The following is a 27,311-nucleotide window of genomic DNA, read 5'->3' as shown; positions in this document are numbered from 1 at the left end:
AATGAATCCTCTACATGACGTTTTTGTTCTCATTGAACATTTCGTTGCATGCTGAAATGCGTGACTTAAACTGCTGTTTTTGCATGCAAACATGTTTGAGGAAAAATAGATCTTCGGCGCCACCTTCTGATCATTTATTGCTTCTACATCCATGAAACATGCATCACCGGGTAAAGATTGATGATAACACTGATGATGATCAAATGCTTCTCCAACAGTAATTTATTATGATTTCTGAAGGTCATGTGACACTGAACACTAGAGTAATGATGCTGAAAATAATATGCAGTTTATTCTATTAAGGTGTCATTGTTGGTGTAATTATAAGTACTGAGTAATATTAATTAACTACATCCTTATTAGGTCAGGATTAGGGTTTGACTTGAATGTAATTATGCATAATTGGTATTATAATAGTAAGTACACGTAAAGGGTTACTTTTCCATTTTTAAGATGTAATATCTTACAATATTACTGGTCTTACTGTGTTTTTTCATGTAAATGTAGCTTTGTCGATCAGAAAAGCATAATGTTTCCAAACTTTTGATCAGCCTTTATTTTATTTATTTGTATTTATTCATTCTAGTACCTCAGAATATTGTTTTCATCCGCTAGTGATGACTTAAAAAAAAAAAATCCAAATAATAATAATTTCCTCTTCCAGTGAAAATGTCCGAATCCTGATGCAACCTCTCCCGATTTAGTTCAGACTGTGGCTGATTCGGGTCGCTCTCGTTGTGTTTTCAGAGGACGTCTTGTCGAAGGACGCAGGAGAATGTGCAATATGTCTGGAGGAGCTGGTGCAGGGAGACACCATCGCACGCCTGCCCTGCCTCTGCATCTATCACAAAGGGTAAAGGAGTGTGTGAGTGTGTGAGTGAGCGAGTGAGAGTGTGTGCGCGAGTGAGAGTGTGTGCGCGAGTGAGAGTGTGTGCGCGAGTGAGAGTGTGTGCGCGAGTGAGAGTGTGTGTGCGCGAGTGAGAGTGTGTCGAGTGTGAGTGTGAGTGAAAGAGTGTGGCAGTGAGGTGCTTGAGTGAGAGTGCGCACAGTGAGAGTGTGCTTGCGAGTGAGAGTGTGCGTGAGTGAGAGTGTGCGAGTGAGAGAGAGCATGAGTGTGCGCTGTGAGTGAGTGAGAGAGTGCGCGAGTGTCTGTGCGTGATGAGTGCGAGTGAGAGTGTGAGTGAGAGAGTGCGTCTTGTGAGTGAGTGAGAGTGAGAGTGTGCGCAGTGAGTGAGAGTGTGAGAGTGTGTGAGTGAGAGAGTGTGCACATGAGTGAGAGTGTCAGAGTGATGAGAGTGAGAGTGTGAGTGTGTGAGAGTGAGTGTGCGTGCGCAGTGAGTGAGAGTGAGAGTGAGTGTGCCTTGAGGAGTGAGAGGAGTGTCTGTGTGGCAGTGAGTGAGAGAGTGTCTTGTGTGCGCACATGAGTGTGCTTGAGTGAGAGTGTCTGTGAGAGAGTGAGTGAGTGAGTGTCTTGCCGCATGAGTGAGAGTGTGTCTTGAGTGAGAGAGCGCCAGTGAGTGTGAGTGAGTGTGTGAGAGTGTGAGAGTGTGTGTAGTGAGTGAGTGAGAGTGTGTGTGCAGTGAGTGAGAGAGTCTTGTGAGTGAGTGAGAGTGCGCGTGCTATGAGTGTGCAAGTGAGAGTGCACGAGTTAGTGTGCAGTGAGTGTGTGAGAGTGTGTGAGAGTGAGTGAGTGTGTGTGTGTGTGTGTGTGTGTGTTAGAGAGTGTGAGTCTGTTCTCTTACAGTCGTTCTGTTTTTCCTCCAGCTGTATTGACGAGTGGTTTGAAGTGAACCGGTCGTGTCCTGAGCATCCGTCAGATTAGCACGCCTCTCACACCTTTGCACAGGTAACACACATTCACAAACCTGAAGCATGACTATTCATATGCATGTATTACATGACTTATTACAGATCTAATACACTTTTTGCGGCATTTAAGTGCATGTTTTTAAATCACAATCTGCACATTGACATTTCTTTTTACAATCTTCAGCACACTTTAAGTAGCTTGTTAGTATAATGTCAAATATAGATGCCATAATTGTATATCATGGTTATAGTTATATTTCTTTTGGTACTTTAAATGCAAAAATAACGCTCTTCATTTACTGTTCATTTGATAATGATGCGTAAACAAAACGTGCAAACAGCTTCACATTTTCACATAATGTCAAAAACACATTTGATTCGAAAACTAAAGTCTCAAACTCTTTTATCTAAAATGGTTTCACTTTGGCTATTATTTTGAGGCAATAAATCAGCTTGTAAAAAATAATTTGACCATACTTCTCCAGCTGGTTGATTGCATTAGCGTTTTTTCCCCTAAAATGTTATCTGAATTTAAAATCCTGAAATTTTTGATATGCAAAAATGCATTTTTTGTTTATGTATGCACTAATTTGCATATATTTCAAGAACATAAATCTGAACATTTAATACAAGCAGGTAAAACAAATGTGTGTGTGTATATATATATATATATATATATATATATATATATATATATATATATATATATATATATATATATATATATATATATATATTATTGTTATTATTATTATTATTATTTATTTATTTATTTGTTTGTTTTTTTATTTTATTTTTATTTTAATATTTAACATAAATAAGAAAGTACTGACAAAAAAATTTCTTAGGGGTAAAATGTTGCATAAATCTGAACAAACCTGAATGTATTCTGACACATGACTCACTTGATTTTAATCGAAATCTACAGACACAAATAGATATAAAATAAACACTTAAATGTGAGCTTTCAATGTTTCCTTTCCGCTAGCCTAAAACAACCCGTTATAAAAGCCAGGCGGCTCTGTCTCTGTGTTTGATGTCTGCAGCCTCCTGGTGGTGAGAAGCGGCGTGATGTGAATTCTCTTCCTCCTCATAGACACTGTGACTCTGGTCTCGGGACGGCCCGCCCGCCCGCCGAACGCCCCTCACTTCTCGTAGCACGGCCATATAAGCCCTAGCGTGCCAAAACTCATTCAGGGAAACTCTTTCCACGTCAGTCCGACAGAAAGCCCGGCTTCTGCTCCAGCTCACCATCGTCCAATCAGGTGAAGGCGGCGGATCTTAGGAAGTTCGTTTCATTGGCCGGACTCAGGGTCAGCTGACTGTGTGGATAACTAGCGGACGACGGCTGGTAAATGGTGTCTCTCAGTGCCTTAATTTTCAGATCCCACGGGCCGAAGCGATGGACTCGGAGAAAGACGGCTGGACATGACGGGACGTGAGCCCTGATTCGGGTCGGCCCTGAGCCATACTGACAAGTGCCCTGTCTTTCGTAACGGCCACGCAGCCGTTTTATCTCTTTCGCTCTTTCTTCCCGGATGGAGGAATGTCCCATGCATCTGGAGTCTCGTAGCAATATCTGTGCTAACTGATTATGAAGATTCACTGTAGCCTGTCACGTGACGTCCGCGCCGTCTCAAGATCATTTATGCAAGTGCATCGCGTTTTATTTGTTTTGACGAATCTGGGCCTTAATTCAACACATGACTGACTTTCTGTGTCTCTTTATGTAGGTTGAATATTATCAAAATCAGAGGAGGGGGAAAAAAAATACAAAATGATATTTTGCATTAAGAAAATAAAGTGTTTAGGTGGATTATTAATAATGCAATTATTTTTTTATTGAAATCTGTGTAATATAAATGGCAGCGCAACAAATGCTGCCATAATTAGTTTAATAAATTGACATTTATTGTACTACTAATAATTTATGCAGATTTTGTAATAAAAAAATTACATTATATTTATATAAATTAATATAATTGAATAAATGTACAACAAAATTCCTACAATTTTTCTTCTTCGGTATAAGCATTTGTGCACTTATATTAATCATACAGCCATTAAATGCTGATTTTAAATTTTTTTTAATCATTGTATTGCAGTAATAAAAAAATAATAATAATGATTAAAAAACTCGCAAAACTCAAAGTAAAACTTTGTTAAATCTGCATAATTTACAAATACTACAATAATTAATATATTAATATTTAAGCAATGCCAACAAAAGTAAAAGTTAATTTCTTGAGGGCCCTAAAATGCACTTTTTCTTTATGCAAAATATAATTATAAAATGATTGTATTTTATTTTAAGATTTTGTGGTTAGCAGGTTTTGTGAGGCTTCACCCGTTCAGTGTTTTCTGGAAGCTGTAGAGTCATGTGACGTGTCACGTGACGTCATTTAGGGCTCCTTCACGTTTAAAAACATTGTACCTGCATCAAGAGTCAAACATGACGACGTGTGATCACCCATCAGGCTAAAGGATTCTCGTTTCACCTTCAATCCAGGAAATTAATTCGCAGGATTAAGATTTGTCACAACGACACACATTCTCTGTAGTAGTCATACTGCTCTTAATTTATGCAGATTTACATAAAAAAAAAACCCGTTGTATTCCAGTAATAAACGCTGAAAATAATATCTAAATGCATTACAGCACTGATGCAAAATGTGCAAGATTTTTGCAAAGATATCGTCACAAATCTTAATGCTCCCCCCAAAAAAAAAAATACACTTTCCTCATGTAAAATATCATTTCTTTTGCTATTTGTGATGAAATGTGATTCAGGCGAGTGATTCACCTGAGGTTTGATTCTCTTACGATCTTTGGGGTTTTATCAGCAGTTTAATGTAAATCATAGAGCCAGAACGGTGTGTGTGTGTGTGTGTGTGTGTGTGTGTGTGTGTGTGTGTGTGTGTGTGTGTGTGTGATCGTTAGCGTAAACCCTCTGGGTCACATTTCAGCTGCTTTTCTCGACATCCGCGTAATTTTCTTTTGGGAGAAAGGTGGTCGTTCTCCAGTAGGGCTTGACGTTTCAGACGGACGCGCTGCTAACTAGTTACTAATCACAGATTTAGTTTTCGGTTAGAGATCGTTCCCAGTCTCAAGTCAAAGCCTCACGCGGTTGAGTTCATCTGAAGGCTTAGCTTCGGTCAGCTGTGTTGAATTTGACCTGTGATAGTCAACCTGGCATATCAAAGGTGCCATAATAGCTTTAAAATGCTGCTAATCATGTATGTCGACGGCCACAGCAGCTTTTCTGGTCACGCGAGATGATGTATACCACGTGTCGCACCACTTTTTAACAAAAAGCCTTACCAGATATCATTTAGGTAAATAATGAATCCATGTTTTGCTGCTTTTGTGCAAACTTCTGTTTCCAGCAGATCTGAGCCCGATGCATCCGACCGGATCCGTGATTGTCAGTCAGAGCTTTCCAGACTCAACACTGGGTGTGGTTTCTGTTTAATTTGCGGCCGAGCTCCATCAGGTACCAACTAGTCCCTCACGTTAACTTCCTGAAGAGATGCAAGCAGGAGCTGAATCTCGACGTGAAGGGTTAACAGCGGCCACCAGGAGGATCATAAAGGGGTTTTTAATGATTTCGAGATATTGTAACATTCCATACATGTAAAAAACAACTGTACAGAGATAATGAGATTAAAAAAAAAGATCTTTATATGCTTGTTTGGATGTCCTTCTGTCTGATTGTGATTTTTAATCATCTTTAGTGCAGTGAATGAACAATTGATTGATAACAGCACCATTATGGAGCAAATACATGTGTAAAATATTTCAAATCCTAATAACACTTGAAGCCCTTGTGTATAATGCTTTATAAGCACATTCATAATGTGCATTGTGATGCATTATATTAATTGTACAATAATTGTAAGCAAAGTTAAAATGCATTCGAATATTATGAAGCATTCGTTGGTGGTTTTGCGTTTGAATGCATTTCACTTTAAGGCGTGACAATAATCGAAAAGTATTGTAATTATGCTTGTAATTGCGAGCCGTAGTTAATGCATTAAAAACAGCGAATAAGAGTCTGATACAGAGAGCCTACTTTCATACCTGCGTGTATTTTCATTGCATTTGTATTAAAAACAACCAAAAAAACATTAGGTAGGAAAATGTAAGCTGTGAATCATGTGCCATTAACATCAACGTCATCATTTGTATCGATGCACACGGACAGAAACGCGTATAGAGCGTTTCACTTTTTGCTTTTGAATAAAGTTTTGTAGGTTTGACGTGTAAAATAACTGGGTAACAGCTGTAAACCTTAATATTTTCACACAGAGGACAACTGTTACAAAAGGTGAAAATATGAAAACATTTACTGATGCTCGAGAACGCCGTGCATTAAAAGATGGGGGGTGTAAACTTCTGAACAGGACGATGACTTGTAAATTCTAATTTTGCTTAACAATCATGTTTTTTCATTTAGTACTGGACATCAGAAGCTATATGAATACTCTCATGTTTCCCAGAAGACTAAATAAGTGCAATGTACCTCTGATCTCGCTTAAAGAGTTGACCCCCAGCTCTTAATGCATCGTGTGGAGCATGTTTTGTAAAAGTTATGCATGACTCCCTCAGTTGTCCCCGGAGTTAAAAGATGACCTTCACAATCATATGCGGATGCTTTAAAACCAAAGGATGTTCAGGAGCTGGATCAACACAGGACTCCCTTCAATATCACACATAGGTACAGTTCAAGGGTGTGTAAACTTTTGTGTGTTATTTTTATAAATGGAGTTATTTTGGCTTGCGTACGTGTAAACATCTGCAACGTGAAACGGCTTGTTCAGGACAATCCTACATATAAAAAACATTTTTTATGAGCCCTCTTGATTTCTTTCAACCTTTTTACAGAAAGTGCAAAATGTTAACTCATGAGCATAAGCTTCTGTTGTCATCATTTGGATAAAACCATCTGCTAAATGTTGTTTTTTTTAACCTAGCTCTGTATGGTTCTGGCATGTTCATGAGTACAGGAGCTCAGTATCGGTGCATCCCTAAAAATGTTTTAATTATTACCAAAGAGTTTCATCTAACTGGGTTTTGTTCTGGTGTGAAACCCCCGGCTGACCGTTTCGAATCCAGCTGTGCTTCTGTTACTGAAGTAAACCGATTGCTGTGACGTAACACCAACTTCCTCCTTTTCTCAGTCTTTTCTCAGATCACGTGTTTTGCTGGTTCCTCTCAGTGGAAGCGAAGCCTCTTGTCGCCCTCGTAGAGTCGCTCTTCTTCTTCTGAGACGCTGCTTCCTTTAATACTGTGAACGGACCAGGAAATGTGAAACTTTAAACCCTGATCACGTGAGGTTAGTTGAGATGGAAAACTAGGGCTATTCTAAAAGCTAGTGAGCTACCTTCAAACGTCACCCCTCATTGGGGAACGAACTCTAAAAATCTGGACAGGCAATCATGCTTAATGAGATTTCAAAGTTTGAAACTCATTGTGATAAAAATACATTACACACATCAATGCTGGGTAAAATTGTTGATTTATATTGTATTTAAAGCCATTTATCACTGCTTTTCGTCACATGGCCATCTTGTCGCAGCCCATTATGAGATTGCCTTCATTGCAAACAATAATGTAAAGCTTTAAAATCCGGCTAAACTGAGGTTTATAGCATTTAAAGTGATGCAAACTCTAGTTTTTGGATCAAATAGCATATCTTACTTGACTTCCTTCAGCGTAGTGTTGGTAGTCAGGCCTTCAGACATCTGTTTGGCTCCATTAATGGTGAACTCATTTTCTATCAGCCTATAGAGAGTTGAATAGATTATATTGTGCGCACAGAGCTGAATTGTTTTTTTGCACACACTGTAGTTGTCTTGTTTCGCACATTTTTGCATCTGCAGCAGACATGCATTTAGCTTTCTTTATTACGTTATTGTCCAAAGGCTAAAACGTAAATGTATTTGTAATGCAACTTTTTGTAATAGCATCTTTGCATTTGCACTTCAATACACGGTGAATACTGTAAAAGTGTACGCCAAAATGAGCATGCACCATTTACATGCTGCAGAAATGTGAAATAACTGCATTACTGAAATAATGAGGTCATACATCAGATGTGTCAGAGTAGAGTTAGATCTGAAGGCCTCCGCGAAGTCTGACGCTGCATCATCAGAGATTTTGTTCTGTATCAACCTGAAAAATAAGCACATTAAGTATGCATCTGGAAATGATAACTACATTTAATTATTTATTTATTTATTTTTCAGATGCATGAGAAAATCTGCCATTCGGTCGTACCAGAAGATGTGAAGGCTTGTGTTTTCCTTCAGTGCTTTCGCCAGACTTCGTCCACCGTGAGCCGTAATGCCATTGGCCGAGAGACTAAACGGCGATACAATGATCAATCTCGGATCACTCGGTTTCTCAGAACGGAGACGTGGCGATGCGAGCTTTACCTGAGGTTGGTCAGGCTTGGGTGATTCTTCAGAGCCTCCGCGAAAGCATCTGCTCCCTCGTCTCCAATGGTGTTTCCCCACATTCTGTAACCAATTCAATTAATGTCACCAAACCTTTGAACTAAAATTCAGTTTAAAAACCATCAAAACCGCAAGTATATAAATGCACAAAAAAGAAGGTATGGTCTAATTATTCCAGTGCACGTTCTTACCCCACATCGAAGATAGATTTGCTCTTGTGGATGGCATCGGCCAGGTGTTTTCCACCCACACCTGTGATGTTGTTGCAGCCGAGCCTATGGGGAACATGTGATGAACTGTGCATTCTACATACTGTGAGAATGACTCGTTTTAAAGTCAGTAATCAATCTTAAATACCATCAATAAACCATGCATGCAACAGAGTACAGTAATGTTCTACAAGGTGCAATCATATCAAAACAAAACTAGCACAAATGCTCAAAACAAAAAAAATTCAGATCATGAGGTTAGAAAGTGCACATATTAACTACAAGGTTTTGGAGCAATGGATTTTTAATGCAATAAGTGTATTAAGATTTTCATGCATGCATGTCCTCATTGGATAAAGATTCTTCAGTCAATCACTTTTATCCATAGAGTGTTTTTTAGCGTAAAAGCACTGAACCGTATCAAACAGGAGAGCGTTCCCAATGTTCAAGACCTACTTGACAACCTTCAAGTGTGGACATTCTTCAATAATCTTTGCTACTTGTTTGGCTCCAACGTCTGTGATGTAGTTTTTGTAAAGACTGTAAATGTAAAGGAAAGAGGGTGGAATTAGGTCTAAATAAAACCTGACAACATGAAGATGAACAGATGAACTCACCCCAAGACTTTAATGATTTTGTGTCTGATCAGTTCCTCTGCCAGAACCTCAATACTGCTGTCCGTCAGCTGATTCACGCAAAGTCTGAAACGCAGACTACATAATTAACTACATATACTTACTATGGTTAGGATTAGGGTTTCGTTTATAGTTAAGTGCATGCAATTATGCATAATTTGCTATTATAGTAAGTACATGTAAAAAGGACACCATAAAATGAAGTGCTACAAATTCCTGGAATCTGATTTGATGTAATCCAGATTACTACACAGTTAAGATAGGAACTTCGTTTAGTTCTTCTAAATGTGTACTTTGTGGGTAAGGCCACACCCTGCCTGGCTTTTCTTACCTTACTACCGTCATTTTGCTGAAAGAGGGCCTCAGTTGCTTCACGCCATAATCATTGATGTTGTTATTGTCCATATCGACTCCTAGCTGCTTCCTACGATGGTGGAGGACAAAGTTCAAGGCGCTGCAATCGGCTGAGTAAATGTTACAGAAGGCGATCTTAATGTACTCCGCCGAAATGCCATTGGCTGTCATCTTGGCAACATCCTCGCTGTTCGTCTCGAATATGCACCGCAGCATCCACAAGAAGTTTGGCATCGCATGCACCTTGTCGCCCTTGATGTCTGTGGATGGATACCGAGGAAGACCTTTAAGATGCGTCTTCACGCTGTTGGATAGGTAAGACTTGAGCATCTTGCGCTTTTGCTTCAACAACACCGGAGGAACGAGATGCTCCAGAAGAGCAGAGTTGGGTTTGGACAACAGGCCGCATAGAAATAAATTGGTGAACTGGAAGTTGGTTTGGAAAGGGTCTTTATCTCTAGGTCTCGGCTTTCCCAGACAAGGCAAGCAGGAGAGACGCGACGACCTCTTGTACTCGCATTTGGAGAAGAACCTCAGAATAGATTCAGGAGTGGTTTTGGAGTCCAGCACCAATGAAAACGCAGCTAAGAAGGCCTGGAGCGTCTCGTGGAGGAACTCGAAGGTTGCAGAGCTTCCGCATCCATCGTAATGTGAAGCAGGCCTCAGGAAGCCAAACTGAAGGTCTTCGTCTTCTAACCCACAGGATATTACTTCCTCCATACTGAACACAAGTCCTCCCCGTTCTAGACCATGCAAGGCCAGTCGAGAAAAAGCCGAAAGCTTTCGCTCACCAGCTTTAAAGGTCTCCGCTGGACACCTCGTACTTCGTTTTAAAAGTCCAGGACGTGCGATCGAGTGTCCGAGAAAGACCTCAGAGAGAAGCAAGAAGACGTTTGTGAGCGTGATGCAAGAATCCGGCAACTCAAAGTTTTCATAGACCGAATGAAGATGCTTGAAGCTCTTGAGGATGATCCAGCTGAACAGTGGAATGGAGCAAAGACCGCAGAGATGAGGATTGGCGTCCAGCTGATCGGTGACCATCGTCTTGTGTTCCTTCTCTGGGAAATGCAAAGCCGTGTATCTCTTCAGGTGTTCGGGTGAGAATCCCTTCAAGTAGACTTTCTTCAGGATCACTCTGCTTTGGACTTCGGTGCCGCTTCGCGCCGTCAGAATCTTCCGGGAACCCTTGAGCAGTTTCCCGCAAAGCAAGTTCATGAGAAGCAAAAGCGGACGGGTCTTTTCTTCCGGGGAAACGGTCTCCGGCACGTTATCCAAGTCAAAATCCGCTTGGATTTCATCATACCCGTCAAAAGTGAAAAGCACCGTTTCTGGGAATCGCAGGATGTAGGTGAAGACCTCGTTGTCGAGATCGCCGTCTGGGTAGCAGTTGTGTTTAAAGATCAGATCCTTTAGCGAGATCTCGTCCGTTTCCTTAAAGGCGCTGAACATCCTGCATCTGAACTTGAAGAAGAACTTGGCACGTGTTTTTAGATCTCGTCTGGACCACAGGTTCTGCAGCTTCTGAAGGACGATGGATTTGCCCACGCCAGCGTCTCCGGTGATGAAGATGGTCTCGGCCTGTGGGTTGAAGACTCCCTGCTCTCCCAGAAGCTCATCCAGACTCTGTAAGTATCCCAGACTCTCGCCTCTGTCGTTCAGGAGCTCCATCTGAGTGTCCGTGTAAAGATCCTCCAGCAGCGTCTCCTCGCTCTTCGAGTACGATGTGATGAATCGAGTGTCTCTTCCCAGCTCGTATCTCAGCTTCTCACAGTACTTGCTAACTGCAAAGATGCAAAAATGAGTGCGCCAAAAGTAATGTTATGCCTAAATGCAGTGTCCTACAGTATGACATGACTTTTGATTTCATGGTTTCTGTATTTGTAAATTACGTCATAAGTAGCATATATTGTAGGGTATATTTGCAGCAATAGCAAACAATACATTGTATGGGTCAAAATAATCGATTTAGCTTTTATTCCAAAAATCATTAGGTTATTAAGTACAGTATGCATTACTAAGACCTTCATCTGGACAACGACAGGAGATGTTTTTTTTATTATTATTGTTTTTTGGCACCCTCAGATTTCTGATTTTCAAATAGTTGCATCTCAGCCAAATATCGGATACGATACATCCACGTTCAGTTGATGCAATAAATCTCAACTCCTGTGGTTTTGTGGTCCAGAGTTGCATGTTATTTTAAATCAAATACTCACTGGGGTCGGTGTTAACCACTGGTATGACGCTGATAGTGTCCAGTGGTATGTACTGAATTTCTTCGAACCATGGCCGCAGATCGATGTAAGCGTCATATGCTTCATGAAGAATGTGTATGAAATATGCTGAGCACTCCTCTCCTTTACTCTGAACCAGCTCCAGGATTTTGCGAACCTGTGTGTCCAAAAATATGAGGCGAGTTGATTAAATGTGAAGTGCGTGAATGTAATTATTTTTTAATTTTCAGCTGTTAATCACTTTGCTGTCACTTTCAAACTCCTTCATCACTTGCATCAAGATGATGATAAATACATTTTTAAAGCTAATTCCATAACTACATTTAAACAAAGCATACACTTGAGCACAGATAGGGAATAAAGTTATCCAAGAGGCATGTTCTGTGTTCCTTAACTCCTGAAACACTGGACTCTCGTTTTAGAGCAGTGCGATTAATGAAGGATATCGTGAGTGTGTGTGTGTGTGTGTGTGTGTGTGTGTGTGTGTGTGTGAGAGAGAGTGTGTGTGTGTGTGTGTGTGTGAGAGAGTGTGTGTGTGTGTGTGTGAGTGTGTGTGTGTGTGTGTGTGAGAGAGAGAGAGTGTGTGTGTGAGAGAGTGTGTGTGTGTGTGTGTGTGTGAGTGTGTGTGTGTGTGTGTGTGTGTGTGTGTGTGTGTGTGAGAGAGAGAGACAGAAAAAGATCAAAAGCAACCCTCTTTGTAATCGTAAACATTTTAAAAAGTTACTCTAATTTTTTTTTCCCTCCGTAACATTACAATTACATTTTGGCTAACATTTAATTTTAAGGTGTGCTTATTAGGGCACACATCCTTACTACAATAACAACAATTAATTATGCATAATTACACACAGGTAACATGTAGCCAATCGGTATTAGTCACCAGTTAAAGGTATAATTACAGTCTAACAATGAAACCTTTAAAACAAAGTGTAACTTTTTTGGTAATTAAAGTACTTCGTTACATGTTACTAGTTACTTCCCAGTTGAGTGCACTTAACTTTTAGCAGGCTTACTCCTACTATTATTTCAGTAGCCTATATTAAATACATCATGCAAGTGCGTTGTTTTTAATTTCTTTCTTTTAAACCTGGCCTATGCAGCAGCGTGACTTTATCGTCGTCTTCCAGCACGTTCTGCCGGAAGTGTCGTACCTGCTCGGTCTTGGTGCCGCCGCGCTGGATGATCTCGACGTCTTCGGTACAGATGAAGCCGTTCAGCTGGAGATTGTCCAGAATGCACTGCGTGTTCTTCACCTGCTCCACCAGCAGCTCGCGGTGTGACGTCAGCAGCCTCAGGTGAGACCCCGCGCGCCCGCGCGAGCCCATCTTACCCGCGAGGCGCGCGCTCGTGCGTCGCGAAAAGTCGAGTCGAGGTCCTCCGAGATGTGCGGGTTTTCCGAGTCCGACCTCGAGTCGCGTCAGAAAACGAAAGAGTCTCCAGCGGACTAGAGAGTGCTGTTGGCTTGGTTCCGCACCTTCAGAGTTAACTAGGAAGTGAAACCAAAAGACGAAGTTTGACCCGGATTGGTGAAAACTCCCAGGGTTTGCCGATTTCTGTCGCGCAACCCCTAAACCACGTATTCAAAAACACATTTATTGCATGCTTGGTATAGTCCAAAAATATATGCGCATATTTACACACATGCACAGATAGAGTGAGAGAAAAAGTCATCATACATTAGGCTACATAAAGAAAAAGTTGGGGAAAAAATACAAAAAAAATTATTTTAGTCTGAAAAGGCTTTGCTTGAAACATTTACGGCAGAATCAGAGTGCAGACAGTTTTTACTTAAAATAAAAAATATATATAATCAATAATTATGAATTACAAAATGATATCAAACAGTAGCCCACTTGAAACATTTAGCTAACTAGCTGCCTGACGCTAACTTCAGGTTATTTTCAAATGTAAAAATCCAAATAACTAGTTAGATAACATATGATGAAAACTATAAAAAACTAAGGCTTTGATGTTCAAAGCAGTGTTAAAAAATTATATAAATATATTTATCTTGACTTTATCTTGTGCTTATTTTGTAAAGGGGGCATTTTAGCCCACTATGCCCTACTACATTAACCTATATACTTCAATAAAACTATCTGAAGTAACCTATATTGCATGTGTGCACAATGCCCATTTATTAATAATAAGCCTAAAATGTGTTTTAATGTCGTTTTTGATGAGCACATAATCTTTGAATAATATCAGAATATTTAAGGTGTACACATACTTTCAGTACTTCCACTTTAGCACAGTTATATATGCTTTGCCTTTGTTTGGACTTGAACACTACTTCCTCTCGATTAAAGTGCACTACATTAGTTGTTCCAGGTCTGCATGAAGTAAACCAGTTTAGTGTGGCCTACTAAAAGTGCAGCTGAGGGGCATTTTATTAAATATGAAAACGTATGCTTGGCAAGAAATGCTTGTATTTTATTTACATTGGAGTATATTTATTTTTCGCTTTGAGTATGATCTGCGTGGCAAGGTCAGAGAAATAAAACGATAAAACAGTCTTCTGTTAGTCATGAGCTTTAATGTTATTTATACGTTTTATGACGAGCTACTTGTGAATTTAATGCAAAACTAGTTACTTTTTTACTAAACTTTACTGAAGTAGGTGTTTATGCCCTCACAAAAACAACGTCACATGTCGTGACACAGAATATTGTCCCAATGCTCTTTTGCAACAAATCCAAACCTTTTAACAGAACTTTAATGTTTATATGTGTGACGCTCTTACAACTATATTTCATGCCATAACAGTGAGAATAATTCTTAGAACAACATTTATGAATGTTATTTTAACATCTTCATGATGTTATTTTACTTGAATGTTTTTAAAACGTCCCTGTACTTCCAGTATCCGTTTATATATATATATATATATATATATATATATATATATATATATATATATATATATATATATATATATATATATATATATATATATGTATGTATATATATATATATATATATATATATATATATATATATATATATATGTGTGTGTGTGTGTGTATATATATATATATATATATATATATATATATATATATATATATATATATATATATATATGTGTGTGTATATATATATATATATATATATATATATATATATATATATATGTATATATATATATATATATATGTGTATGTGTATATATATATATATATATATATATATATATATATATATATATATATATATATATATATATATATATATATATATATATATATATATGTGTGTATATATATATATATGTGTGTATATATATATATATGTGTATATATATATATATATATATATATATATATATATATATATATATATATATATATATATATATATATGTATATATATGTGTATATATGTATGTATATATGTATATATATATATGTTTGTATATATGTGTATATATATGTTTGTACATGTATATGTATATGTATATATGTATATATATGTTGATCGAAATGATTAATTTAGTAGCTGGATATTTGTAGGAACGTGTCCCATCATCTCTATTAAACTCTACACACTTGGTTTGAAGGATGAGAACTTGCCTGATGATGGTCTTATTCAAAAATATTGTTTCTGCATAATGTTGACGGTAACATTAAATGGAAATTCATTCATCGTTTACTCACCCTTGAGTCTTTCCAAACCTCTATGAGTTTATTTTTTTATCTGTTTAATACAGAAGACAGTTTCTTTGAAGAATGTTGATTACAAAAAAACTGACTTCCATAATATGAACAACAAACACACAATAGAAGTCAATAGCTACCGTCAGCTTTTGTTCAGTTTTGTTTTTTGGGTGAACCTTCACTTTATATCACCAATGTCTGACACAGCTGTGCACTTTCAAGTTGCACCTTTCCGAACAGGAAGTTGGAAATGACGATTTTGTGAGCCGAATGGGACATACCACGACCGTTAGCTTGCTTTTAAAATCGAAAGAGAATAGATACATAGGTCAAATCCTATAAAGTGCGATGGCTGCGTCAGCTCTGATTTCATTTCATTATTTTGGCGTAAAACGAAGACGTCAAAAGGGTTGTTTTTGCGACGATCAGAAGTGAAAATAACACACAACACAGCGGATGCCAGCAAAAATACTTTATGCAATAGTTTTGCTGCCAAACATTACAAACGCTGCACATTCTTCCCCTCATCTGCGCGAACAACAGAACTAACCCGTCTAGTGTGTCTTCTGTAGACTACAGATAAGTGTTAATCATCAGGTTCAATCTCTTCTGTCCTTTCTTTGGATTTGTTCAAAGCTTTCTCCAGTTCTTCCATCACAGACAGGCGTCCCTCGTATTTGTTGGTTTGGACAGAGCGGAGTTTCTCCTGATAGTCCTCCGGCAGGCCGTTCTGCTCGGCGCCCATCACAATAACCTGAGACACAGAACACTTCATTTCTACTGACATCTCCAAGATACTTCTGAGAGAGCACACCCTCTGCTGGAACCTAGGCATGCTCTGACACATAAGAACTGTCCAACCTGGTCTCATAGAAATATGTGTTTGTGCAACTCCGTACACGTTTCACCCCCGTTTCAGTCCACTGAGCGGCGCTAAAACACAGGTTCAATACGTGAACCCCGGCACGTTTTTATTACGCTGATATAGTTATGTATCGCGGCGGTTCAGAAGTGAAATATATGTGAACTGTTGCTAAACGTTAGTGCTCTATCAGATTGGAAATACGCACCAAATCAAGCCCAAACCGACCGATAGTGTTAACAAAACCGATATAAAACACATTTGTTGATGCGTCCGTGTCGTTTTGTGGAAGCGTAGTTACACGGGATTGAACATCTCTGTACTCCGAACAAACCTAACTGAAAACACAGCGATATGAAGCCGGATGTGTGTGACGATAACCTTCAAAAGCATCCGTTTTCAAGTCGTAACGTGATATTCTTCAAGTAATTGTGTGAAAAAACACTTCTGTAAATTTGTGAGTAAAAGGTGTTGATTTCTTTTGTAAACTGCGGTGATAAACCTGTTCGATTCGAGTCCCTCTGACCTTTTTAAGTCTGTTTTATCTATTTGTTTATCAAAATCTATTTTTAAAAACTTTTTGTATTAATTGAAATGTCTCCTTTTAATAATGTTTAAAAACAAGGCATACATTTAATCTTTATATTAGAAATTATCTTTGTTTCCGTTGAAGCCACCTATTTTGTCGTGCCCCTCATGGCCTTCGGTGAAAGTTTACTTGGGATTTGAATAATTATATGAGAAAAAAAATCCATACATTTTGCCATTCTCACAAATATCTATCTGTGCTTTTTTTTGCTGTTAATGATTCACGATTTGTCATTAAAATCATGTTATTGAGTTCCGTACCTCAGTAACCCCTCAACCCCGTTACACGAATAATTCTCCCCACATAAAAATACTGAACTGATCCTTATGTGACATCCTTAACAGGAAGTGACATCATATAAGCCTTCTGAACCGCACTGTGAGCAGATAAAGGGAACTTCCCGCCTTCTTAATTTTGTGATATTGTGGTTGTCAAGCTTAACAACTCAACCCCGTTACATCAAATAAAAGAGAGAAAACGATTACTTGAACTAAAACTCCAAGTTATGTGAAAGCTTTAATGTTTTATTTTGAAGATCTATTCAGTTCTATTCAGTCAGTTTAGAATCTAATGTATACTATGTTATTGTTGTTTTTCCTGCGGTCGGATTACTAAAACTTTGAAACGGTATACTTAAACTACTAAACAGTTTAAGTTCAGTTGCAATTTTTATCTGTTGTCTTTCTTCTTTACAGAATAAAATACATTTTTATAGAAAATCTTACAGTGAATAATAGTAAAAAATAAATTTGTCCCTCGACCCCTATCATCTTCAACCCCGTCACACCTACATTTTTATCACAATTTTTTTTTATGTTTCTGAAAATTAATTTAATGTTTGTTGATCTCAGTCTGTAACGTTCAGAGCAATCATAAGAGCACAGATTTTGGTTAAAATTCTACTTTGATCAAAACTCACGAGGTTGCTGTCACAAAAAGTTCAGTTTCAAGCCTTAGTTTAGCAAAAGTGTAAGATATTATGTAAAACATGTAATATGTGTTTTTGCAAATACTGAATTGGTGAGAGGAAGATCTAATTAATGGGAAAATGTTGATTTCATTATGAATACATTTTAGAAACATGTTCAGAGAGCTCCCATAGTGTCCATAACGGGGTTGAAGACTTAACAGTGCCAAAAACACCAATAATACTGTGGGATTTGATGCCTGAGGTGGGAAAATGTGGTTTTCTTGAAGTTAAGTATGTCATTAATGTTGTGGGATGTTCAAAAAAAGTCATTTTGGTAAAAAAAAATCGTGAATGTACTTGTTGGTACATATTTCTTGTCTCACTAAAAATTGCACCCAGGTACGTTTATGCCATGAGACCACCTTTAATTTACAGAGACAGGAAGGTCGGGGAAAAATCTGATTTTTTTTATATATATATATATATATATATATATATATATATATATATATATATATATATATATATATATATATATATATATATATTAAAAGCTTCAAACATAAAAAAGTAAAAAAAAAAAATTAAAGGTATCTAATATTTTGATACTTAAATCTAAATATTCTAAATATTTAAGAATATAAAAGTTTGTTGTCGTTTAAAAGTGCTCTTATATTATGATTGTGTATTAAGTGACATTAAAATGGACATAAAATGGTCGTAAAAATTACAATAAATTAATTTCAATTATTACTGGGGCAACATTGCACAACAAATAATATCTATACAGTCCTAAGTGTAAGATGTAGGTTATTCCAGTCAAGAACAGGAATATTCATCATGTAAAGTGAGCAGGATTTCTGCTGATGTTTACAATTTATTATTTATATTACATTTTTGGATTTTCAGTTTTTTTGTTAATAAATTGCTTATATTTGTCTTCTACAATGCAAAGTGCATAAATGTATAAATACAGATAAATGTATTAAGGATATCTTGGGTCCTGACACCATTTCTGTCGACTTGTTTACAAATTTTATTCCAGAGTTTAATAATTCAGTTTTACGCATTACAAAAAATTTTTACTGTATTTTTGGTTCTGCATTTCTGTCTAGTTTGTGAGTACAATTATCTAAACATCCTAAAATAATGTTAAATGAAGATAACGTCTTGTTTTTGTTGTTGTTGAGAAACTGAGCAAAATTAAATGAGTTTATGGTTAAAAAAAAAAAGAAGAGTAGAGTAAAAAATGGAGATTTTAAAAATTATGAAATTTTATTATCATAAATTTACATCACTTTGACTTAATATCTTATTATTATGACATTTTTGCATCTTTAATTGAGAATTGTCTAGAGACGAGACAAAAATACTGGAGAAGAACGGCACTGTGATCAGAAGATACAGTAAAAGTTATTGTATTTTCCAGTTAAGCTACTTTTGTGTGCGTAGAACGAATTTAAAGACGGACAGCAGTGAAGTATTTTTACTTTACTCCAGTAAATTTAAAAGGGACAGTATCTGTAGCTCTGTTTTTCTTTTTTGTTCTCAAGTAAATCTTCGAATGAGTTTTTCTTGAGTAAAAGTAAGAAAGTAGTACATTTTGTAATGTAATTAATTATTCGATGATATTTAATATGAAACGTAGCGCAGTAAAAAGTGCAAAAATTAAGCTAAGTAAAGGAAAAACAATTAAATTAAAATTTTACTTTACTAACATTAAGGAACATGTTCCCTTTATTTCTTACATTTTCTTATATTAGCCAAACCCTGTAATCGCCCTCATTTTTCATCATAACAAAGTGTTGCGGTGTCGCAAAACTAAATCTGACACGCTTTACAGTAAAAATAGTTTAATGTGCACGTGACGAGAGCTATATGTTTGCATGTGAATGTTTTGGACAGTATAGAGCTTCATAAGCACATGCGGCGCTGCTAAAGGTGGCAGTTTAAAAGGATAAATATGTATTGTGTGATGATAAATTATAGCGCATATTCCGGATGCTTCGCTTTGATGTGTTTTTGTTGTATCACTGACCCGGTTGCTGGCGGGCTCTATTGTCTCGTACAAAGCTGACCGGAGCAAACGCCAGAAAAAACACCACAACATTGTCCTTTCGCCAGCGGCATGAATAACAAACTCACTCTGTTTTGAAGAATGATATCAGATTGCTGTGTTTAGAGAGGCGTGCGTTTCTGCTCTTCTTGATGCAGTTTGACACAAATCTAAATTTCCTCCTAATTCAGAAACGTTCATACAGTAAGTGAATCAGTGGATCCAGTTCAAAGAATCAGTCTGAATGATTCGTTCACAAATCAAAGTCGAGTTATTAACCCACTGGAAGAAATAATTATTAATGAATTACTATTTAATTTTCAGTCTGTTCCTCATAAAATCATAGAATCATCTTATGAAACTGCTTTTGTCTTCTTTTCTATTTTCAGTAATAGACTAGCGTTATACTTTATTATTATATTAAGCCCTGTAATATATTATTTTCTAGAATTTTTGAGTTTAAAAAAAAAAAGTTCTAGTTATACCAAGCTCTAAAATATATATTATTTGCTAAAAAAGTCTTAAAACTACAATAATTAATATTTTTTAAATGCATAAAAATGCACACAGAATTATAAGTTTCAATTTTAATTTTCATTTGCTCAAAATTCTTTAAAAAATACAGCTCTGAAATATATTTTATTTAAAAATATTTAAAAAAATAAGTAGAATATATTTTTATAACGCATATACATTTCTATACATGCATATTAATTTTTCTTGGTCTAGATATCACACTCATTAGCCTGTACTTCCTTATTTATACCAGACTAGGTTGAATTAAAATAAGATATATTTGAATTTAAAATAATGAAATTTTAATCAGTTACAGAGAAGATATGTGTAATTGAAGTACTTAAGGAGTTAGTTAAGAAAGTTACAGAGTGGGTTAAGTCAGAATATTTTCACACACACACACACACACACACACACACACACACACACACACACACACACAATTCAACTGCCTACTTTCCCAAGCTGATCTAAAGTATGAGACACCAGAGTTAATACGCGGTCTGCGCTTTTTGCTAGAAATTTAGAAAAAATAATTTCAAACGTAATCAGTTACCTTCCTTTAATAAAGTAACTGAAACGGTAGTTGCACTACTTAACTAACTTAACTTGCAATCAGCCCAATATGTCATACCCACATCAACAGTGATGAGCTGCTACTAAATATAATGTAGAAACCTTGCTTTGTGTGAAGTGCTGCACCAATAAACTTGAACTGAATTGAAAAGTATTGCGAAGCGCTGTCATTAAATCTGAAAGTCATTGTTTCTCAAAAGAAAGAGTCGAATCCGAATCACTGAATCGAGTCGTTTTTTAACATTAGTAGAAACATTAGTATTTTGCCCGAGCGCTTGTTGGTCTGAATGAAAATGCAGATTCGTTCTTCACCACTAGGTGTCACTATTTTTTAGGAGCAATCAAATTTTTGGAGCCTCACAAACACTGCTTCATCAGACATTACATGCTTGAGGAGATGAAAACGAAAAATGAAAGTGAATCGGTGAGCAAATAATGAATATTATAAGACAATGAAGGTGCTTTTTGGTCTTGCATGAATGTCATAAAATAGCCGTTTAGGGGATGCTGGTTTATGCTGGTCCTTTGCTGGTCTTAAGATGGTCAGCCTAAACCAGCATCCCAGCTTCAAAACGTCCCTAACCAGCATATACTGTTTTTTTGCCTCCCGTTGCTCATAGGGGCTCTTTCTAAAGACTGTACCTGTAGATACTGCGGCGAAGGTGGTGCATAAACGCAGCTGTTCATGATGTACGTCCGACAGCTCAGGTCCTGTCCGCTGGTGGAGACGTTGACCTCCACTGGACTGTAGGTGCCCATTTTCACGTTCTCCTGCCTGCAGAGGAACGTCCAGCACACATGAGGAGCTTTCTGACGAGATCTCGGACTAAAACATATACTGGTAAATATTTAACCTCTATTTGCTAGCGCTCTCAAGCGATCATGATGAGTCCGATTCAAAATAACAATTTTTGTTTACATAATATATGCGTGTGCACTGCGCGTATCTATCGTTCATGTATTTATTTAAGAAAATGTTCATATTTCTATATTAAATATTTGATATAAATTATACATAATAAATATACACAGTGCACACACGTATGTTACATAAAGGAAAACATTTATTTTATATTATAATGTTCCTTATCTAAACTTGAATTATTCACAAACGCTTTAGGATATGGACCTAATGTTGGACGTCCTGTGAGATTTTATTTAGTGCATTATAGAATTCAAATAATAATTTTAATTTTCTGTCACAAATGTCTAAATTTCACTGTCAGTATTGCTTCCATTTTTGAAAACTCTTTCCAATTATATGTATTTTGTCTAGATTATCAAAAATAAAATATGCTAAAAGGCTATAATTTGTGTACAATTAAAGCCTAAAGTAGGTCTGAATAAGTTATATTTCAAGATTGAGATTTTAAAAACTGATCGATCTTCCTGTGAAATTTTTCCAATTTATACCACAAAAAGCCACTCTTTTCATAGAATTTTCTTTATGCATTTTTCTGTCACAAATGTCTAGAAAATGGATGATGAATGGACGGACAGATGCATAATTAGATGAATACAAATATGGATGATAGATATAGTTATACACTCAAGCTAGATAGACCAAGATTATAATAACATTTTGATTCTGAAAGACCTTAATACGTTTTGTAATTTGATACTTGACTCCGCCCACTAAGGGGAGGAGACTGCTAAAACATTTTAAAGTGCCATTTCCATTATAATGCAAAAAAGGTTCATACAGCATGAAAAATCCCAAGCTTTTAATTACTCTTATATTGTCTTTGTTCATATCTAAGAGTGCCGTTTGGGGTCTACCTGTCGAGGGACTCCAGGTCTGACATGTTCATCCTCCACACGACGCCCCAGACCTCGTCCCCGGGGCTGTGTTCGATGGTGGCGACCCCTCCGTGCCAGCGCTGACTCGCCAGTCCTTTATGATTCCCGAAAGCCAGTTTATAATCCTGCAGAGGAGCACCAGACGGACACCGGAGTAGACAGACGCCTTCAACATGATCACCGTTTATTTGCTACGGTTACGAAAACGGTAATAAACCATGACATGAACTACTGGGAGAACCAATGTGTGTATTTGGTTGCCTCAAAATATGTTTATTTTTATGCCAAAAGTTACCATATTAGGTGAAGGTCGTGTTCCATGAAGATATTTTGTGCATTTCCTACCACCAATATATCAAAACGTCATTTTCGATCAGTAATATGTATAGAAATACATTTGGACGACTTTAAAGGGCGGTTTTCTCAATATTTCGAAGTCTTGGAGATCTTGTGTTGGTGAGTCGTTTGGACATGTTTGTGTTTCATTTAGTTTACATCTGACAGAGTACACTCGCTTTCTGTCCGTACGTTCATTCTGCGCAATATTTTATAAACGACGCCCCAGATTCCAGACTCTCAAAAATATTGTCCTGTCCTATCAAACTGTATATCAATGGAACGCTTCATTATTCAGGGGTTTTTTAAATTACTCTTATGACTGGTTTTGTGGTTCGTGGTCATGCTGATAGCGTCAGATAGCTTTGATATGAAGGTATGTAATTAATTAGTACACAACTAGACGAAATGCTTCATTTTGTTCAGTCTGTGGTACGAAAAAGGTTCAAAGGCATTTAAAGAAAAGACATTGAAGCGAACGTGGTCAGGTGGAAGCGTCTGAATAGTTTTGGTTTGACTGCACATGGATAAATGAATAGATGGAGAAGTGGTTAAAATTATAGATGGAAAAACGGTTGGACGGATAAAAGACGGGCGGTGTGATTACTGGATGGATAGACTGAAAAAAAGAGTGCTAGAGTGTCATTGATAGATAGAAAAAAACAATAAAAAGATGGATGATAGGTGTTATATTGTAGATAAATGAATGGATAGATGGACAGATGTTCTAGATGGATAGACAGAGAGAGAGAGAGAGAGAGATAGATGATAGAGAGAGAGACAGGATAGAATGGTGGAAGAATAAAACATAGATAGATGTTCTAGAATGGTAGAAGAACAGAACAATAGATATAGATAGAGAGAGAGAGAGAATGATAGAGAGGCAGATAGATAGGATAGAATGGAAGAAGAATAAAACAGAACGATAGAGATAGATAGAGAGAGAGACAGATAGGATAGAATGGTAGAAGAATAGTACATTGAACAATAGACAGATAGAGAGAACGACTGATAGATAGAGAGAGAGAGATAGACACCTTGAGCTTGGCGACGCAGTAGACGGTGGCTGAGGGGTTCTTCAGCTGCAGTCTCTCCTTCAGAAGGTTGCTGCCGTAAGCGAAGTACAGGAAGGTGGATCCATTCGACCGGTCACTGCTGTCCATCACTTCAGAGGGCAGAGGGACCAGGAGGATGAGGACGAGGGCGAGGAAGAGGAGGGACAGGGTGAGGAAATGGAAGAGGGACAGTTTTGCGTTGAATCAGCTCAGCAGGGCTCAGAGCGAATGAGATGGAAAACACCTCTGTTACTGCAGCTCCTTTCTCATGCTAATCTATTGTGTGTCAAAGCCTGCATTCATCTGACCCTGACCACCATCAGCAAGAACTTTCCCAGCTGTCCCTCTAGTGGCCGCAGCACAGAAGACCGCGAGCACTTCACACAGTTTTCCAGTGCATTAAAATGATGATGTTGTGGGTAATAAACACTTTCATTTTCTTATAGTGTGCACTATTTTTACTTTATTCATTCCACGACTTCCAAACAGCTCCTTCAACAATTAATTTTGTCAAACTCCTCCAGTGATTGGTCGATTTCATTTAAAGCAGATTTCATCGCTCGAAAAGTTTCACCTAGTGGTGAAGAACGAATCTGCATTTTCATTCAGACCAACAGCGAAACGAAAAAGTGGGCGGCAATATGCTAATGATTCATTCTGACGTCAAACATGATATGGCTTTTTAAAAACGACTCGTTTCAAAGATTCAGAGTCGACTCTTTGTTTTGAGAAACAATAACTTTATATACGGTGCACTTTCAGATTTAAAACTTTTCAGGATGTTTTTATTCAATTACGGCTGTTACACTCTGCATTAAAGTTAATTTGCAAAAATACATATTGGGGCAGTTTAAGACAATTTATATATATATATATATATATATATATATATATATATATATATATATATATATATATATATATATTATTATTTTTTTTTTTTTTTTACATTTATCATCTGCTTGATTTTTACTGTATATTTCTGTCACATGCAGATCTGCTCTATTATTAAATGTAATGCAGAACCTAATTTCCTTCAAATCTGCTTTGCAATGATCTGCATTGTGAAAAGCTCTATAGAAATATTTTAATTGAATACTTGCACTCTAAGGATTTCGAACAAAAAAAGCTGTTTGATGTAAATGCACATCTATAAAATTTCAAGTGTTAAATATTATTCAATTAAAAAAATTGACAATTAAAAAGTGACAGTTGTCAATAATTCACATTTGTACAATTCACATACCAATAGTTTTGTCATATTTTAAGCTCCATATAATGATGATGTGAAATGCGTTTGAATAAAGAAAGTGACTTAAGGCCAGTTGCACAAAAATAGTCACTATGTAAAGACTGTAAAACTACTTTGACTAACTAGCAGTTAACCGAGTCGTAATCAAATTAGACCAATCTATGTTTTTGGATAAAAAACAATAGATGACTCATGTTTAAGACTAGTCTAAGCAGTGCATGCATCTAGCCAATGACTGAAATAATTCTAAAAAGCTAAAAGCACCGCATGAGCAAGATTTTTACTGCATTTTAGCTGATTACACAAGTAATATACAAAAATAATCTCAAATAATAAAACAACGTGATTGATGCATACACTTGGGTATAAGAGAACTGATTTTATTTTTTAGGATGTAGATTTGTCGTCTCAAGATTCTCACTCATTCATTGACAAGAAAAGTGACCGTATATATCATTCATTATGCTGCATTATTCATTCTTTTTGCTTACTCGTTATTTTTTTTTCAACTGGCACGTTTTTATTCCTTTTGAACTGATTCATCATCAGCCACATTGATCCGATCTCATTTTAGTGGAAAAAAATGCATTTGCATTATGATCGAATGAATGAAGGAATCAGGAATTTATATAGGACTTTATTGTATATTGTTGTAAGTTATGTGTGTGCTTTTAATTATACTAAAAACACAGTGTTCAATCAAAAACTGAGATTTTTTTTTACAGCACAGACGTTTATGAACAGTCAATTTAATCAGATAACTAAAAAAACCTGAATCTAATATTTGGTACATCCCAAACTGTACAAAAGTTATTAAGACTTTTTCAGAACGTTTTAGTCCATTACTTTCACCAGCATGTTCAGGAAAATCCTCCCAGTTCAAAACGTGCAGAACACGACATGTGAGGGTTAAATGATGAAAACTGACAGTGACCGAGAAAAGGCTTTTTTTCTGATGAGATGTGACGGGTTTGAGACTCACCTGCTGAACTCGTGAGGATGAATCCAGCGGAGAGCAGCGTGAGGCTGGTGAAGAAGCCCAGGAAGGAGAACATGTTTGTTTCAGGGTTCGTCTGGTTCTGTGTGGACAGAGAGACACAGAGCTGAGGGAGGGTCCCGAGACGCCCTTTAAATCTCATCAGACCCCCGAGGGGTCAAACGCATTTGAGGAAGTGTGAATGTGTTAAAGGGGACCTATTGTGCCCCTTTTCACAAGATGTAAAACAATTCTCTGATGTCCCTAGAGCGTGCATGTGAAGTTTTTACTCAAATTACCTTACAGATCATTTTTTAGATCCTGTTAAAATTGCCACTTTTAGGGTATGAGCCAAAACGCCCCTTTAATGCAAATTATTTTTACAGAAAACACTCAGTTTAAAAGTCCCTTGTCTCATTGTACTGTGCATAAAAATGCATTTTAAAATGACACAGATTGGAGCACGGCACGATAAAAATAACTGCATTGCATGCTATTTTAAACGTTATGAGCTATTATTGGTTTTCAAAATAAATGAATGGGTGGATTTTTACCATTACCGGCTGGTTGTTTTCACACACTGTATTTGCATAATAGGTCCCTTTTCATTTCACCTATTCACACGTCTCCAAACGTGAGCCTGGAGCACTGAAGCAGTCAAATTAAGTAAAGATATATATCAAAAATTCATATGCATTGCTAAATACTTGATTTTCACCACAGATTCTCTAATAGAGAATAATAGGCCTTATTAGACTTCTTTGGCATCTTAAACAGTGACTCAAAAAACCTCACTGTAAACATCAGGTCGTTTCTGAAGTTTATGATTAAACTGTAAAAATATACAAAATACAATTACTAAATATGAAGTCGGCATAACAAACTAAGAAAGTATGCATCATAACAGTTATAACAAATAGCATTCTTATATGTATTTCACAATATGTTCAGCATTGCGTACTCAAAAGAATTTGCGTCTAACAGAAGCAAGGAAACATGAGCCTTCAACTTCCTGCTTCCTGACTAAC

General features: G+C 36.9%; 2 protein-coding genes and 2 long non-coding RNA genes across 5 annotated transcripts; 2 read left to right on the top strand and 2 right to left on the bottom strand.

The window, feature by feature from the left end:
• Positions 1-699: 699 nt before the first annotated feature.
• Positions 700-8,072, top strand: LOC122360078. Its single transcript, XR_006252760.1, has 4 exons — positions 700-853; positions 1,765-1,846; positions 2,856-7,144; positions 8,058-8,072. It is a non-coding gene; the product is annotated as an uncharacterized LOC122360078 (long non-coding RNA).
• On the bottom strand, positions 5,392-13,387 carry nod1 (nucleotide-binding oligomerization domain containing 1). Its single transcript, XM_043260398.1, has 11 exons — positions 12,851-13,387; positions 11,682-11,856; positions 9,443-11,246; positions 9,094-9,177; positions 8,933-9,016; positions 8,459-8,542; positions 8,247-8,330; positions 8,089-8,172; positions 7,900-7,983; positions 7,510-7,593; positions 5,392-7,096 (listed from the first exon to the last, which is right to left on the bottom strand). Exons 1-11 carry the CDS (start codon positions 13,022-13,024, stop codon positions 7,024-7,026), a joined length of 2,814 nt encoding a protein of 937 aa, XP_043116333.1. The 5' UTR covers positions 13,025-13,387; the 3' UTR covers positions 5,392-7,023.
• On the top strand, positions 12,860-22,762 carry LOC122360079. The gene is made up of 3 exons (XR_006252761.1): positions 12,860-12,994; positions 21,485-21,705; positions 22,625-22,762. It is a non-coding gene; the product is annotated as an uncharacterized LOC122360079 (long non-coding RNA).
• ggctb (gamma-glutamylcyclotransferase b) lies at positions 15,813-27,311 on the bottom strand. Of its 2 annotated transcripts, none has more exons than XM_043260402.1 (6): positions 27,245-27,311; positions 26,290-26,386; positions 24,038-24,165; positions 22,644-22,789; positions 21,507-21,639; positions 15,813-16,109 (listed from the first exon to the last, which is right to left on the bottom strand). In XM_043260402.1, the coding sequence occupies exons 2-6, from the start codon at positions 26,360-26,362 to the stop codon at positions 15,942-15,944; spliced, it is 648 nt and encodes a 215-aa protein (XP_043116337.1). In that variant the 5' UTR covers positions 26,363-26,386; positions 27,245-27,311; the 3' UTR covers positions 15,813-15,941. The 2 variants fall into 2 exon arrangements, with proteins under 2 accessions (XP_043116337.1, XP_043116336.1); XM_043260401.1 differs by lacking the exon at positions 27,245-27,311 and adding an exon at positions 26,838-27,207.

This window comes from Puntigrus tetrazona, chromosome 16 (genome assembly GCF_018831695.1).
Source record: "Puntigrus tetrazona isolate hp1 chromosome 16, ASM1883169v1, whole genome shotgun sequence".
Classification (NCBI taxonomy): domain Eukaryota; kingdom Metazoa; phylum Chordata; class Actinopteri; order Cypriniformes; family Cyprinidae; genus Puntigrus; species Puntigrus tetrazona.
This window is presented reverse-complemented; position numbering and strand designations above follow the sequence as displayed.

Excerpts from the sequence above, each read along its gene's own strand:
- ggctb (XM_043260401.1), bottom strand. Across the intron at positions 21,640-22,643 it reads GACCTGGAGTCCCTCGACAG|GCAGGAGAACGTGAAAATGG; the intron begins GTAGACCCCAAA and ends GTTCCTCTGCAG. Across the intron at positions 16,110-21,506 it reads CTTCGCCGCAGTATCTACAG|GTTATTGTGATGGGCGCCGA; the intron begins GTACAGTCTTTA and ends TCTGTGTCTCAG.
- nod1 (XM_043260398.1), bottom strand. The coding sequence starts at position 13,024 with ATGGGCTCGCGCGGGCGCGCGGGGTCTCACCTGAGGCTGCTGACGTCA. Across the intron at positions 7,984-8,088 it reads ACAAGCCTTCACATCTTCTG|GTTGATACAGAACAAAATCT; the intron begins GTACGACCGAAT and ends CTTATTTTTCAG. Across the intron at positions 7,594-7,899 it reads TCTACTCTGACACATCTGAT|GCTGATAGAAAATGAGTTCA; the intron begins GTATGACCTCAT and ends AACTCTCTATAG.